Raw genomic sequence first — 17,199 nt, forward strand, 5'->3', positions numbered from 1 at the left:
ACATGTTGACTTTAGTGATGTGTTTTCAGCATACACCCTTACGTAAGCCTGCTGAAGTGACTAGACTTGGGTGATATACAGTGATGAATTCTTCCTATACAAGGTGTACCTGTTTATTTGCAGTCTTCTCTCCTCCACGGCCTTCCACATACATAGTTTAGCTATTTCTCAGCTTCTAGGAGGCAGGGGGTGTGGATCTGATGTCACACATTTTACATACATAGCTGTGTATAGTCTAGGACCTGAGTGAAGCGAAAGGATACACCCCCCCCCCCCCCCCCCCCTACACAGTCTCACTGGGAAGCAAGCGCATCTGAGGCTGTTAATCACCTGCTGTCTGCTAGGTGTGCTCCAAGGATTAGCTGGTGTCTAAATATATGTCAGAATTGACCCATGCAGGTAGAGGAAGGACTGCACAGACAGGATCCACACTAAGTGCTATGGACTGAAGCAAGTACATGCCATATTAGGATTTTCTTTATAAATGTTTCATTTCGGAGGTTTACAACCACTTTTAACACCTGTCCTGAGAGCGCAAGTCTGCCATTGCCTGTTTGTTATGCACAACCAGAGAAAACGTGAAGGTCCAGGTTTACTTGCTGCCGTTTTGTTCCAATTTGATCATGTAAGTTCAGAGGGACTGCATGACAGCCAGGCAACTTGCACTTACAAATGGTCAGTAATGAATTTCTCACAGCAGGTCTCCTCTTGGCATTTGGTAGGTGTTTTATAACCCCATAAGTGTTTTTTTTTTCTATTGTATAGCTGGTAATGGTGCATATTGGAGCTTAGTGGATCTAGTTCTTTCACACAGCTTAAATTGCATTAAAACTTTACAGTGTGTGTTGCCCCAAATAATATTACATATGCACGTTTTGGTTTTGATTTTTGTAAATGTAGCCTACTCGTTGGGTGTGTGTGTTTTTTTTTTTTTTTTTTTTTTTTTTTTTTTTAATGAATGTATTATTTTTCTTCAATTTTGTTAGAAATACCTAGGGATCCAGGTTTCCCCTTTCTGTCTTTCAGACCACACCAAGCACAGAAGTAGCCTCAGATGCTGTGTTAACATGCAGAGTGCTCGTTTCGCTTGCAGTCAGTTCATCTGTCACGTCCAGCCCTGGTTTTTTATTTTTTTGGTAGATAGGGGTATCCAGCAGGAGCCTCATTGTCAAAACAGGCAGTGGCAGTTTTTTTGAGAAAACCCTTTTAGTGGGTTTCCCAAAGTATGGTAGTTCACTGTGATTTCTAAGCTTAATGTGAGTCGTTTGGGATCGAAAGCTGCGGAGGTTGCCAAATGAATGGGTGCAGTGACAGTTTCAAGGCTTTTTGAAATTCTATTAGACAGTGCACACTGACTTGTAGGCATAAAATGTCAAGTGTAAAATTCACTGCTTTTTCCTGCATCTGGGGTGGGGAGTTCAGCCAGCCATAGAATTGAAACAGCTTTACACCCCTGTACTCCTGTAATTGTTGATGCTCTGTGCATTGGTGTTTATGCCTGCATGTGTGATATATTTTCTGAACACAAGTTTCAGGTTTGAGAAATACTTCAGATGCGCAGAAACGTTAGTGTTGCATGATTACAGGGATGTACATTGCTTCTAGAGCCAGCTGTACATAGGGCATCTCATATACTTAAAATGAATAACCAATTTAGACCTCATTCACACAGCTATAAAAAAAAACGCATTTACTAGTGTTTTTATTTACTGATCTGAATGCGGCAGCATTTCTTAACTGTAGACATTCACAGGTGCTTAAACATCCACTGTGTTCAAATCTAACAAAAAATCTGCCTCGGAGAACATGCGTATGCATTCTGATATTGAGGGGGAAAAAAAAAAAACATTTTTTTATGCATTTAAAAAAAACTGGCCTAAAAGCCGGTATCACTTAACCCAGGAACTTTTATTCCAGGAGGCATTGCAGCACACAGAACCTCATTTAATGTGAACCTAACCTAAGACTAGATCCAGTATCTTTTTTTTTTTTTTTTTTTTTTTTTTTTTAAGATGTTTGTGTGCTTGTTCATATTAAAATACCTGAAAGGTAAATATTTTTAAACATAAAATGCAGTCTTTTGACAGAGTATAAAAGTTACTTTAAAGTTAGTTTAAATATTACTTATACTATGGGCATGTTGAGGGGGAGGGTTGGAATTTTAGTTCTATAGGATTCCTTGCTTAATTTGTAGATTCACACCAGAAAATACTGTTGCCAATGGCAGCATTTGTTCTTGAGACAAATAGTTTTTTGTTTTTTTTTTTTCTTTTCTTTTCTTTTTTAATCTTTTTTTTTTTTTTTTTCCATTTAGCTGATGCTACACTAGCGCCTGTTTCTACATTTATAAATACTCGTTTATGTTGTATGTGACTCTCTCTCTTTCAATAGCATAGCTTATGCGATGCTTTCTTCCTGGTGTGAGCATGATCAAATGTCAGGGATGCTAGTGTATATTAAGAACAGTAATTGTGCATGAAAACTCATGGGATTGTAGCTGAATTATACGTTTAGTAAATCTGTCTTAAATGTATACGTGTGAATGACCTGATTGCGTGAATATTGTGAGTGCTTTACTGATTGGTATATTTGTAATCATAAAATACTTACTTGGTTCTCTTCTCCAATTTTAGTACTATGGTCTGCAGATATTGGAAAATGTAATAAAAACAAGATGGAAAATTCTTCCTCGGAATCAATGTGAAGGTAATTTCTTGTTTTCCGTTTGACGGTTTATGGGACTAGAAAATGTGTGATCATTCAGAATGCATTAACAATTGATTTTTTTTTTTTTTTATCATATTTGTATTTTGTATACAGAGAGGTGTATTTTGTAACACTTGTGTTTATCCATCTCACATCTTTCATCTTATGTCAATTATAGGTATAAAGAAATATGTTGTTGGACTGATCATCAAGACTTCTTCAGATGCAACATGTGTAGAGGTAAGTACCATGTTTTGTTTTTAATATTGCAGTGTAATGGTTACAGGTGTCAGAAGTTATATGATTGCTTCTCTTTCAGAAGGAAAACGTGTACATCGGGAAGCTAAACATGATTCTTGTCCAAGTACGTGAGATTTAATAAATTACAAATGTATATCACTCATGTAGAAATAGACTAGTTTGCAGTCTACTATTTTGAAGCTAACTCTGTTGTCTTTTTTACACACATTTTCAATACTTATTTTTTCATCAGACTACTTGTTCTAGAATATTACAAGAATCTCCTATCTTCTATTGTACAGGACACAGGCTTAATATTTATAGGCTGGTACCTTCAGGTGATTGGACACTGGCAAAGCTTTTGAGGAGATGCTCCCTGGGTATCCTCCTATAACCCTTCCAACTACGTGAGTCCTCAGGTTTTTGCTAGTATCCAAAGGTGATGAACCTCTTCTCACTTACAGAGCATTCACTGTTAGCTTAATTATTTTAACTTCAGATTCTTAATTCAACTCTTCACTGTTTTCTAATACAGCAATAGAGGCAGTATATTCTGATCAGTGTAACCTTAGTAAAACCTTGGCAGCTGGCTCTGGACCCCACACTGGGGAACAGCCTGTAATGTTGCTTTAGGCCCTGGATCCTGCTTGGGAGCTAACCTTTGCAATTGGTGCAACTCGTGTAGTTGGCCACAGGGTGCTCTGCAGGGCTGTGGAGACCCTTTTGGGGACATGCCCACTGTGATCTGCAAATCCTGAACCCTATATAAGAACCAGCGACATGGACAGATAAGACAGGTTCACTATTAAGTCTAATGCCCCGTACACACGGTCAAATTTTCCGACGGAAAATGTGTGATAGGACCTTGTTGTCGGAAATTCCGACCGTGTGTGGGCTCCATCACACATTTTCCATCAGATTTTCCGACACACAAAGTTTGAGAGCAGGATATAAAATTTTCCGACAACAAAATCCGTTGTCGGAAATTCCGATCATGTGTACACAAATCCGACGGACAAAGTGCCACGCATGCTCAGAATAAATAAAGAGATGAAAGCTATTGGCCACTGCCCCGTTTATAGTCCCGACGTATGTGTTTTACGTCACCGCGTTTAGAATGATCGGATTCTCCGACAACTTTGAGTGACCGTGTGTATGCAAGACAAGTTTAAGCCAACATCTGTCGGAAAAAATCCTAGGTTTTGTTGTCAGAATGTCCGAACAAAGTCCGACCGTGTGTACGGGGCATAAGACTTAATATCTGTTACTTGCCTTTACACTTACAGTATTTGTATCCCGAATAGTATTTGTTTTTACATTAAAGCAGTAAACTGGGAATGTGTTTTGAAACGTTTTCACTTTTACAGTGTTAAACTTTTCAAACTTTGTGCTAAAATTCCACCATTCAGAGCTTAGTCTCGGATGTCTAGGTGTTATATAACGCCACAGGTCTCACAGTTTACCACCACTTCATCTTGAGCCTTTTTTATAAGGTACTTGGACCCTTCCTCCTGCCAATTTGCTAGGAGGGTTTTGCTACAGGATTGTAGACACCAAGGTTTCTGCATACTTCTTCAGGGATGATTCTCCCATTTACATGCCATACTCTGTGTGTACCCCACATGGAATATCCCCATTAATATCAACAGCGGAAACCAGGTGCAAGGGAACCACTTCAAAACGTCACTCTGCTGAAGGCTTTCAAAACACTCATTTAAAAAGGGGGAAATTTGCGCTACGAGTAACAAACAGCTGCCAGCATCAGTAATAGGACTAATTACAATAGAGTTTAAAAAACAAGAAAGATGCAGCGTTAAATATGAGTGAACACCAGAAAACTAGACTATGACATGCTGTGTAAAGTGCTGAGTGAATATACAATCAGGTGATTAAGCTGAAAGTAAAACAGTGATGTAAAAAAATTCAAAAAATTACACAAAGCTGTGTGCAGTGATTAAATGCATATATATTCAAGGAGTGATCCTGGTGATATATAAGCAATTAAAAATGGTGTGATACCCAAAACAAAATGTGTGGACCTGTAACAGCCAAATAATTTCCACAAATAATGACCTTTGTGTGAAAAACACAATCTAAAAAAATGAATATGTAGCAACGCGAAAGTCACTCAAATGAAATAAACGTGATCTCAGGGTTTTAGAAATTCATGAGAAGCAGCAATGAAACTGGATCTAACAGGGTGGTGATCGCACACGACACCCAGGGGTGTGCCTCCAACACCAGGGCTAAGGGATGGGTACTCTTACCCGAAGCGGTGGACCCACACGCCAGCGGCAGAGAGTCAAACAGACATATTCTGAAACTCGATCACCAACCCGGACTCCTTTTAGATTGACTGGCATGCGCATACACCTGCGTACATTAAGCCGAAGATGACATGAAGACCCGGACCTCAATGGCGATGTTACTGGTATGTGTGGTACTCCTTACATCAGGGAAGCAGTGTGGATCATATGAAAAAAGGCGGCCTCCACATAGTGCAGATGAATCCAACATTTAAAAATTTATTGAAGTAAAAAAAGTTTAAAAAGGTACAAACATCGCTTCTGATGCTTACAAATGGTGATCACAGAATAAGTAAAAAAAAGCGTGGTGTGCAGAGTTTGAGCAGGCTATGTACCCGACATGTTTCGTTCAAAGGTACTTCAACTGGGGCATAAACCTGCTGAATTACACCACGCCATATATATATATATATAATCCTATACATCTGAAAATTACGTGTCTCATTATGATTGAAAGGGAATAGCTGTTAGCTGCAACTCCCTGTGATCCATCCGGCCTATCAGGGGAGCTCAGCATGGAAACCGTGTCATTGCGATGCCGCCGTATTGTGTCATCACGCAGTGTGTATACAAACCACCATCTGCGTTCCCAGCCTCTCTTTGGTTCACCTATGCAGACCAAGAGAGCACAGCTGACTGGCTGATGCTCGGCGGCTAGCTAAGGCCCGCCCATTAAAGAAGCTCAATGGTGTCATGTGATAGAATTGCGCAGTCCATAATTGGCCACAAGCATAACCTAGCCGCCAGGGCCAACATGATGGTAATCCAATCAGCGGCTGCTCCAAAGTCACATGGTCACATTCGCATGACCAGGAAATGTAATCTGCGCTGGTTCCCCATGTAGCTAGGCAACAGAGGCCAGTGACTCGCACTAATAGACAAACATGCCTATCCGTTGACATGGCAAGCATCATCACTTGAGGAGCGCAGACAATGCGCTCAAAATGGCAACTAATGTGCACAAAAAATATGTACTTAAAGTGGAGTTCCAACCCAAAAAAAAAAAGCAATGTGTTTAAAAAAAAAAAAAAAAAAACATTTGGAGAAATTTTTTTTTTTTTTACTCCCCTCTAAATGCCTGTTGCTAGGGGGTCCCTCGTAGTCTGCCTCCTTCGGTGCCTTGGCTCCTGACGTCACTTCCCTCGGCGCAGGAAGGGAGATCGCCTCTCTCCCCTCCCTCTTGTCAATCATCTGGGACACGTGACCGGTCCCAGATGATTGCTGAGCCAGCGACAGCGTGTGACTCAGCTCGCGCATGCGCAGTGGGTGCCCGGCTGTGAAGCCACAGCCGGGCGCCCACAGTCAGAATGCCGGCGCCGCCGAGCGGAGGGGGGGACGAACGGGGCTTCGATCCCCCGCATCGCTGGACCCTGGGACAGGTAAGTGTCCAATTAAAAGTCAGCAGCTGCAGTATTTGGATAATAATTAATTATTATCCATTATTATTAATTTTTTTTTTTTTTTTTTTTTTTAAATGGGAACCCCACTTTAAACTGCAGAATTGGGTATTGGAGACTACCTATATGAACTGCTAAAAAAACTATTTAAAGGTAAGTATAAGAAGTACACAATAATCATAAAGACCCTTCTAAATGTGCAGACACAAATAAAAATGACCTGCTGACGACACAAAATGTAATTACTCAATGGGCACAATAACCATGTTAGGTGAATAAAACCATGGGGAAACTCTACTAGCAACGATCCTGTACCTGGAGCTCCAATATAGTATGGCCATTGCTTTTAACCCTTTCATGACTAAGCCTATTTTTGAAATTTTTACAAATTTTTGAAATGTTTACAAGTTAAAATCCGTATTTTTTGCTAGAAAATTACTTAGAACCCCCAAACATTATATATATTTTTTTAGCAGAGAATCTAGAGAATAAAATGGCGATTGTTGCAATATTTTTTATCACACGGTATTTGTGCAGCGGTGTTTTAAACGCAAATTTTTGGAAAAGTGACACTTTCATGAATTTTAAAAAATCCAAACAGTAAAGTTACCCCAATTTTTTTGTATAATGTGAAAGATGATGTTACGCCGAGTAAATAGATACCAAACATGTCACCCTTTATAATTGCACGCACTCGTGGAATGGCGACGAACTACGGTACCTTTGAATTTCCATAGGCGACGCTTTAAAAAATTTTTACGGTTACCAGGTTTGAGCTACAGAGGAGGTCTAGGGCTAGAATTATTGCTCTCGCTCTGACGATCGCGGCGATACCTCACATGTGTGGTTTGAACACCGTTTACATATGCGGGCGCGACTTCCGTATGCGTTTTCTTCGCTGCGCGAGCTCGCGGGGACAGGGGCACTTTAAAAATTTTTTTTATTTATTTTACTTTATAAATTGTGTTTAAAATTTTTTTTTTTTTTTTTTACTTTTATTGCTGTCACAAGCAATGTAAACATCCCTTGTGACAGTAATATGTGGTGACAGGTACTCTTTATGGAGGGATGGGGGGTCTAAAAGACCCCCCATCCCTCCTTTACACTTCAAAGTATTCAGATCACCGAAAACGGCGATTCTGAATACTGTGTACTTTTTTAAATTCGGCGCCATTGGCAGCCGAGTAAACGGGAAGTGGCGTCATGACGTCGCTTCCGCGTTTACAACAAGAAGGCTGGAACGAAGCCGCTCGCAGCTTCGTTCCAGTCCGCCCCCAGCCGCCGAAGGCAGCCGAACGGACACCGGGCCTCCCGATCGCACGGGAGGCCCGGTAACAGCGGCGGGAGGGGGGGGGGGATGTCCCCTCCCGCTCCTCCGGTATAACAGCCGAGCAGCTTTTAGCCGCATAGGTTGTTATACACGGGTAGCCAATCGCCCGCTGTAAACAACGGTACCGGGATGATGCCTGCAGCTGCGGGCATCATCCCGGTATAACCCCGGAAAGCCGAGTACGCATATATGCGTACGGTCGGCGGGAAGGGGTTAATATATGAGGTAGGAAAATAAGGAAACTGACCAATAATATACCTCAAACTGCAGTATGATACAGTTGAATACTGTTTATGTACAAGATATAAAAAATATGTGAAAGATTAACCAAATAGAAAAACCATACCTAGGCTTTATTGATAGGCATTGATATCCCAGTAAATATTCATCCCGTGAGGGGAGTAACATCTGAGTTGGTGTATCCAGAACGTCTCTAATTGTGAAACTCCCCTCACACAGGATTCAGCTCTCCAGGGACGAATTTGTCAATGACCTGGAATTTGGTGCCTAGAGGATTTTTATTGTGATGGTGGAGGTAATGCCTAGGTACACTGTGGTTAATGCGACCTTTCTTAATGCTGGCAATGTGCTCATTCACCCTAATTGAAAAGGATCTGATAGTTCGTCCTACATATTTCTTTTTGCATGGGCACGTGATGAGGTAGACAATGTATCGGGTAGCACAGGTGGTAAAGTGCTTCATCTGGTAAATCTCACAAATAAGTAGTAGTGGACTCAAAAGTCTCAGACTTTCTCCTCCCGTAGAGATTATGTACACACATTACATTTACGACATGGGTAATACCCCTTGAGGTTGTGGAAAAAGGAAGGTCGAGTAGAGGGGTCTGTTACATTCAGAGCAATCTGACTCCTTAAAGATGGAGCTCCTCTATATATACCACCCCTGCTCTATCTGGGAGAGCAGGACTCAGCAGTGGATCATTTTTTAGGGTACTCTCCAATGATGACTGAAAATGTTTTTAATTTGTCTGTTGTACAGAGAATGCAATAATAAAGGACCATTCAAACTTAGTGTTGGGTGCACGTTTGGGTTGTTCAGTAGTCAACATGCACCTATCAATCAACGAGACCCTATTGATCCCCTCATCAATAACTGTCGGAAGGTATCCCTTCTCGACAAATCTAGACTTCAGGGTCCGGGCCTGTTGATAGAAATCAGATTGGTGCAGTTCCATCTATTGCGTAGTAGTTGACTACGCGGAACTAATTTTAGCCACAAACTGTGGTTGGAGCTGTCGACTGAAATCTAACCATTCCGGACGGTAGATTTGAAAAAAGTCTTGGTGATAAGGTGATGGTCTATAATGGAAATTTCCAAGTCGAGAAAGTGTATTGAAGTGTCACTGATCTCGTAACTCAACGTACTAACTCTCTCATTGTCTTTAAGGGTGGCCATAAAGTTATGCAAGGATTCTTCATCCCCTTTCCATAGGAGGAGGATGTCGTCTATATGTCTAGCCCAAAGAACCAATTCATGTCTCGGTATTTGAGTGCTTTTAGACAAATAATAATCAATGGCTGCCAAACCCAACCCATGGGGTATACAGGTATAGAGTGCTGTGACATCTGCCGTGACTAGCAAATAGTCCTCACGATAATCTGATCCTTCCAATAAATGGATGGTGTCACCAGTGTCTTTAAGATAGGAGGAAATCGATCTCACCAATGGTTGTAAATGAAAATCGATATACCACCCTATACGTGAAGTCACGGAGTCAATACCACTCACTATGAGTCGGCCAGGCAGTTGGGTAGCGTTCTTATGAACAAATCACTAAGGATTTTAGTAATTTCTGTATAATAATCACTCTTGTCCAGGATGACTAGGCCTCCGCCTTTATCGGCCAGCCAGATAATCAAGTCTTTGCGCTCACATAAAGATTTAAGACCAGTTTTAATATTAGGAGTGTCATTTACTCTCTTATTTGGTAATAAGTCCAAATCCTTCAAGACTAAGTCTCGAAAGACCTTAATCGAAGGTGCTGTGGAACTTGAAGGATTGAGAAGAGAGGGGTACGATAGGCCGGAATGAACCACACCATCACCCCCTTGTCATTACTCTTCGTGGTCCTGAAGGATTAGCAATAAAATGTCTTTGTACATTTTAATATGCGTATCGTAAATGTAATGTCTGTGTACATAATCTCTGCAGGAAGAGAAAGTCTGAGTCTTTTGAGTCCACTACTACTTCTGCGATTTACCAGATTAAGCACTTTACCACCTGTGTCACCCGTTACATTGTCTACCTCATCACGTGCCCATGCAAAAAGCAATATGTAGGATGGACTATCAGATCCTTTTCAGTTAGGGTGAATGAGCACATTGCTAGCATTAAGAGAGGTTGCAATACCTCAACCATCACAATAAAAATTCTCTAGGCACCATATTCCAGGTCATTGACAAATTCATCCCTCATTGGAGAGGGGAATCCTGTGTGAGGGGCGTGTCACAATTAGAGACGTTCTGGATACTTCAACTCAGATGTTACTCCCCTCACGGGATGAATATTGACTGGGATGTCAATGCCTTTATCAATAAAGCCTAGGTAGGGTTTTTCTATCTGGTTATTTTTTTATATCTTGTACTCCAACAGTATTCAACTGTATCATATTGCAGTTTGAGGTATATTACTGGTCAGTTTCCTTATTTTCCTACCTCATATATTAATAGCAATGGCCATACTATATTGGAGCTCCAGGTACAGGATCGTTGCTAGTAGAGTTTCCCCATGGTTTTATTCACCTAACATGGTTATTGTGTCCATTGAGTAATTACATTTTATGTCATCAGCAGGTCACATTTTTGTTTGTGTCTGCACATTTAGAAGGGTCTCGATGATTATAGTGTACTTCTTATACTTGCCTTATTAAATAGTATTTTTTTTTTTTTTTTAGCAGTTCATATAGATAATACCCAATACTGCAGTTTAAGTACATATTTTTGTGCACACTAGTTGCCATTATGAGCGTGTTGTCTGCGCTCCTCAAGCGATGATGCTTTCCACGTGAACGGATAGGCATGCTTGTCTATTAGTGCTAGTCACTGGCCTCTGTTGCCTAACTACATGGGGAACCAGCCCAGATTACGTTTCCCAGTCACGTGACTGTGACCATGTGACTTTGGAGCAGCCGCTGATTGGATTACCATCTTGTTGGCCCTAGTGGCTAGGTTATGCTTGTGGCCAATTATGGACCGCACATTTCTATCACATGACACCATTGAGCTTCCTTAATGGACGACGGCAACGCGATGATGCAGTTTCCATGCTGAGCTCCCCTGATAGGCCGGATGGATCAGAGGGAGTTGTAGCTAACAGCTGTTCCCTTTCAATCATAATAAGACATGTGATTTTCAGATGTATAGGAATATATATATATATATATATATATTCATATTCATTTATTTTTTAGATTGTTTTTCACGTAGAGGTCATTATTTGTGGAAATTCTTTGGCTGTTACAGGTCCACACGTTTCATTTTGGGTATCACACCATTTTTATTTACTTATATATCACCAGGATCACTCCTTGAAAATATACATGCATTTATCACGGCACATTTGCTTTGTTTTTTTTGTTTTTTAATGTTTTACAACACAGCACTTCATAGTCTGTTTTTCATCCCCAGATAGTTTTCTGGGGTTCACTCCTATATATTTAGTGCTGCATCTTTCTTGTTTCAAAACGCTCAAACCGTTCAGAATTACAATGCCTACCTTGCACTGGTCTCTGCAATCTATTCTCACAAGTGACCTACCTGACTAAGGTAGACCTTTCTGCGCTAATGTCACAATTAAGAACTCCTAATGTTCAACCTATGCTAGAGATGGTGGAATTAGAGCTGGATACCTCTGTCTGTGGCCAGGACCAAGGATCCTCTAGCACTGGCATCTAATGCTCTGATAATTCCCTAGACTCAGTTCAAGCTATCTTGCGTTTTTTCACCTGTGTGAATTCTGCCCTGACTGCTTTGCAAAAATGAGCAAGAGAAGAAACTAGTGAGTCTCCTTGCATCATATTTGCCCTGAAGAACCTGGTACACGCAGACATCTAGGATAAGACCCTGCTCACTTCCAAACAGGCCAGATCTGCTGTCTCAGGGCCCCCTGTTTTATGCTTCTGAGTCGCTGACTTTAACAGCATGGCTGTTGAAGCCCAGGTCTTGCGGGACAGAGGGGTCTCTGATTCTGTCATAAAAGTATGAAAGGCCACTTCCGAAAGATCTACTATCATACCTAGAAATCTTTCTTTACCTGGTATGAACACGCACTTCAATTAGAGATTACTCTTTGCCTTGCATTCTGGCCTTCGTTTTAATTTGGTACTTGTCTAGAACTTGGACTTAAGCATTAAGGGACTGGTTTTGGCCTTGTCCATTCTTTTTCCAAAAGCTTCAGGCTTGCTTTCCCTTGCAAAAACCTTCATTCTATATGTTAGCTCAAACCACCCTTAGAGCAACCTGTGGTTCAGTGGGACATCAATTTTGGTTCTCTCTGCCCTGCAGAAACCACCCTTCAAACCCATTAGGGAACTCCCATTGGATGATCTCTTCTACAAGGTTGAAGAAAGTGAAAAAATGGTGCTGGACCTATAAGGTTTATCATGTTGGTATTCCTATCTTAAAGTGTTAATATTGATGTAAAAACTGGTTCCCAGGCAGGTGGCCTCTACACACTAGAGGATCACCCGTCTCCTTGGTTTGTAGCGTAATGTAACAAATGGAAATTGAAGTACCATGCCACTGCTGGATAAATGCTTATTGTAATAAACATTAGGGGGCCACCAGCCAAACCACATGTTGGCAAGGCCTGTGCTTGTAATCACACTGGAAAAACTGATGAATGGGGCCTTTTTGGACCCCTAAAATGCATTGGCTACTTTTTGGATTGTTCCCCTGACTTATAGGCCCCTTTCACACTGACGGACTGATCTGGTATATCTAAGTTTTTCAAGCGGACCTGATCGGACCATCCATTGCTCTCTATGGAGTGGCGGATGTTAAGACGTGTCCTTGACACCCGAGGACATCCGATCCTGTCTGCTAAAAACAGACGGATGGGGGTCTGTTACCTATCAATCTGGTGGATCGAATAGAAGCGAACAGGCGGTCCGTTTCCAGCACAAGGTTCTTGCAGTATCACTCTGTTGGGCCTGTTGAAATGGTTCTGTTTGCCTTGTCACCTACGCTTCTCATTCATTGTTGGGGGCAGCCATATCAAGTCTGTGTCCTGTGCTATACAGGTAAGATCAAAGAAATTTGGACTTGCCTGTAAATCTTGGGGTGCAGGAAGCAGGCCACCCTCCCCTATCTTGTGTTACTCTGCGTTGCTTGCTAAAAAAAAAAAAAAACTCACGACTCAAGTAGGTTGTGTTACAGGGTGGCACCCAGGGGTGTGTCCTCAAAAGCTATGCAAGTGTCCAATCATCTGGTTCTAGCACAAAGTGTATCAATATCTGTCTGGAGCAGCTGTGCATGGCAACTCTTGGCTCACGTTTTCAAAGCTCAAGGCTTTGACTGTACTTTATCCTTTAACCGCTTCCGGACCGCCCGTCGAATATATACTGCTGCAGGGCGGCCCAACGATCGCGTAGAGGGGAGACGGAGCAGCGGTCTGCCTATGTAAGCAAGGCAGACTGTTGATCTGTCAGGGAGCAAAAAAGCGATCTTGTGTTTCAGCCAAGCTGAAACACGGATCTCTTTTTTCCTCCAGTGTATCTGTCCACCACACGATAAGCACCTCCTAGGGACACACTTAACCCTTTGATCGCCCCTGGTGTTAACTTCTTCTCTGTCAGTGTAATTGGTGTAGGTGTCACTTGTCCCCAAAAAGTGTCACTTGGTATCAGATTTGTCTGCCGCAATGTCGCAGTCCCGCTAAAAATCACTGATCGCCGCCATTGCTAGTATAAAAAAAATCAAGTCCCTAAATTTATCCCATGGTTTGTAGTAGAGCTGCACAATTGTTAAGAATCGAAATCGCGATTAGTTTCCCTTCCCGATCTTCAAAACAGCATTTCACGATTCTTTGTAACAAGTGCAGAGTTCTCATAGCTGAAAAAAATATATAATCCAGGCAGCCTGCCAGGTTTTATCACAACATCGTGGATAAATATAAAAGTAACATTTCCTCTTAGATCAAAGGAATGAACTTCAGCCTGTAGATGAGGGAAGTTTAAGCACTTAGGCTATGTTTCCACTAGTGCGTCCCCAAAGTCGCGCGATTTTGCCGCAATTTTTTTACCGCGATTTTACCGCGACTTTTTACCGCGATTTGAAGCAATGCCTGTATCTATGGACCTCAAGTCGCATCAAAGTAGGACCAAAGTAGTGCAGGGACTACTTTGAAGTCGCTGCGACTTGAAGTCGCACAGATATGAACGGTACTCATTGGAAATCATGGGAAACAATTTGTCATGCGACTTTTCAGTCCCAAGTCGCATGAAAAGTCGCACTAGTGGAAACAGAGCCTTAAAGACTAAACCTTTTTTAAGTTAAAATCAATATTTATTGCTAGAAAATTACTCCGAGTCCAGCATTTGCGTCCATGACGCAGAATGCCAGACTCGGCCCCCGCGTCATTGTATTTGATTGACAGCAGCAGGAGCCAATGGTTGCGCTGTTATCAATCCAATCAAGAAACGAGGCAGAGGGGGAAGAGCGCATCTCCGGCAGGGGAATACAGGACTCGGGTGAGTAAAATGGGGGGGGGGGGGGGGGGGGGAGGTGTCAGTGACAGAAGTTTTTTTACCTTAATGCATAGGATGCATTAAGGTGAAAAAACATGAGGTTTAACAACCCCTTTAAAAGTTTCAATGTGTATGCAATCAGGCAGGCCCTTGCACTACATGGTTTTGGTAAATCTGAAAACAAAAATCTGCAGAAAATCTAATGGTGTGTATGGGGTCTTATTGGGATTTTTTTTTTTTTTACCAAAAATATGTAGCAGAATACATATTGGCCTAAATTGATGAAGAAATTTATTTTATAATTTTTTTATTTTTTTTTGGGAATGGTTTTATAGCAGTAAGTAAATATTATTTTTTATTCAAAATTGTCAGTCTTTTTTGTTACTAGCACAACAAATAACCGCAGAGGTGATCCAATACCACCAAAAGAAAGCTCTATTTGTGGGGAGAAAAAGGAATACATTGTATTTTGGGTACAGTGTCGGGCAATTGTCAGTTAAAGCAATGCAGTGCTGTATCGCAAATATCGGCCTGGTCAGGAAGTGGGTAAAAACTTCCGGAGCTGAAGTGGTTAACTGAACATGCTAAGGCTAGAAGCTGATTGGTTATAATGCACAGATGCTACAGCTTTTGTCTGCTCCAGTTTCACAAAATTTCCCCTATTGTGAGATCTCTAAAAAGAACTGTGTACCGTTCTACATGGGTTACAACAAACTTTTTTGATCTGCAGCATTGTATAATGAAGCAATCTCTTATCTTGATGCCCCATAGCTAATTATTTGGGTTAATTGACACTGTAACAACTGTTGGTTGATACAAAAAAAATGAAGTCATCTGTTTCTAAAGGCAAACGTGTAACAGTTCTTCGTACCAAATTATTTTTGTTTTTTCAGATACTAAAGCAAGAATGGCCCAAACACTGGCCTACATTCATCAGTGACATTGTAGGAGCCAGTAAAACTAGTGAGAGCCTTTGTCAGAATAACATGGTGATTCTAAAACTTTTAAGTGAAGAAGTTTTTGACTTTTCTACTGGACAAATCACACAAGTGAAAGCCAAACACCTTAAAGACAGGTATGCATATAATGGACATGTTGTCCCTATTCTGGAATAAATGGCGTGTTTCTTGACAGGATGTTTTTTTTTCCTATTACTTTTCCTTCTAAATTCTTATTCTCGGTAAAGCCTAAGGCCCCTTTCACACAGACAGATAAAATTGTGCTTTTAGCTGCGGATTTTCTAGTTTTCTACCGCAGCTAAAAGCACACAATGCTTTCCTATGGCCCCATTCACACACTGCGTTTAGCTGCGATTTAGTTACATGCGGTTTGGTGCGGATAGAAAAAATAGAATTGACTGCGTCCAGGAGCGATTTAGCGCAGCTATATGCAGATAACCGCAGGTAATCGCAGTTTTTTGTGTCAACAATATGGGAATGACTACTGCAGCTAAACGTAACCGCAGGTAATCGCACTGTACAAATGCAGCTGATCGCAGTGCCTGGAGTCTTGAATTTCAAAGAACATATGCAATGCTTTTAACTGCAGCAGAACAGCAGTCCATGTGAAAGGCGCCTAAAGCCCAACTCCATAGATGTAACCACCCCTGGTACTATTCTGACCTCGTGCCTTACCACGTCTACTATTTCATCATGGACAGCAAGTTAGAATAAAAGGCAAACATGAAATACTGTGTGAAACCGTTTTGATTGACACTCACCCTTCAAGAGCGGAAGGACATCACTGGAAGACAAGAGCTCAGGAAGACCTTCAACAAGCTCAACCCCTGAAAATGTTGAAACCATTTGGCAACTTGTGCGTGATGATTGTCTGCGAACAACCGCGTGTGCCACTCAACATGCCGAATCATGTCAAACGTCTCTGTGGCAGCTTTGCCCAGTTTTATGCAGGATGTCACGTTTGCTCTTTATTCTGACTTGCTGTCCATGATGAAATGACAGATGTGGTAATGCACGTGGTCAGAATAGCACCAGTTGCACAGCTCCTGATGTACACAGGACAATGTCTTTTAGCTCCCTGTGACTGTGCGTGCAGCCTTGTGTTGCCAACTGTTGGCGTGTTACAAAACAAGTCTCCGCTTTTTGATACCACCTTGTATTGTGCTCAAAAAATGATACTGCTCAGTTCACAAACAATGTGTCCATAATAATCATAAATCCAAATAAACAAAAACCAAGTTCCTAAGGGCCCTTTCACATTGGGGCAGGGGCGGCGTCGGCAGGAAAGCGCCGCTATTGTAAGCGACGCTTTACCGTCGGTATGCGGCCGCTAGCGGGGCGGTTTTACGCCCCGCTAGCGGCCGAGAAAGGGTTAGAAACCACCGCAAAGCGCCTCTGCAGAGGTGCTTTGCTGGCGGTATAGCCGCGCTGTCCCATTGATTTCAATGAGCAGGAGCGGTATACACTCCGCTCCTTCACCGCTCCGAAGATGCTGCTAGCAGGACTTTTTTTCCCGTCCTGCTAGCGCACCGCTCCAGTATGAAAGCCCTCGGG

General features: G+C 41.8%; 1 protein-coding gene across 2 annotated transcripts in view; it reads left to right on the top strand.

The window, feature by feature from the left end:
• XPO1 (exportin 1) overlaps positions 1-17,199 on the top strand; it is a 96,998-nt gene that overhangs the window by 50,149 nt on the left and 29,650 nt on the right. For both annotated transcript variants that reach the window (XM_073628082.1, XM_073628083.1), the window contains exons 4-7: positions 2,634-2,706; positions 2,885-2,946; positions 3,026-3,070; positions 15,580-15,761. In XM_073628082.1, coding sequence (XP_073484183.1) covers positions 2,634-2,706; positions 2,885-2,946; positions 3,026-3,070; positions 15,580-15,761 — 362 coding nt within the window. The remainder of the gene's footprint in view (positions 1-2,633; positions 2,707-2,884; positions 2,947-3,025; positions 3,071-15,579; positions 15,762-17,199) is intronic.

Source organism: Aquarana catesbeiana, linkage group LG04 (genome assembly GCF_042186555.1).
Source record: "Aquarana catesbeiana isolate 2022-GZ linkage group LG04, ASM4218655v1, whole genome shotgun sequence".
NCBI lineage: Eukaryota > Metazoa > Chordata > Amphibia > Anura > Ranidae > Aquarana > Aquarana catesbeiana.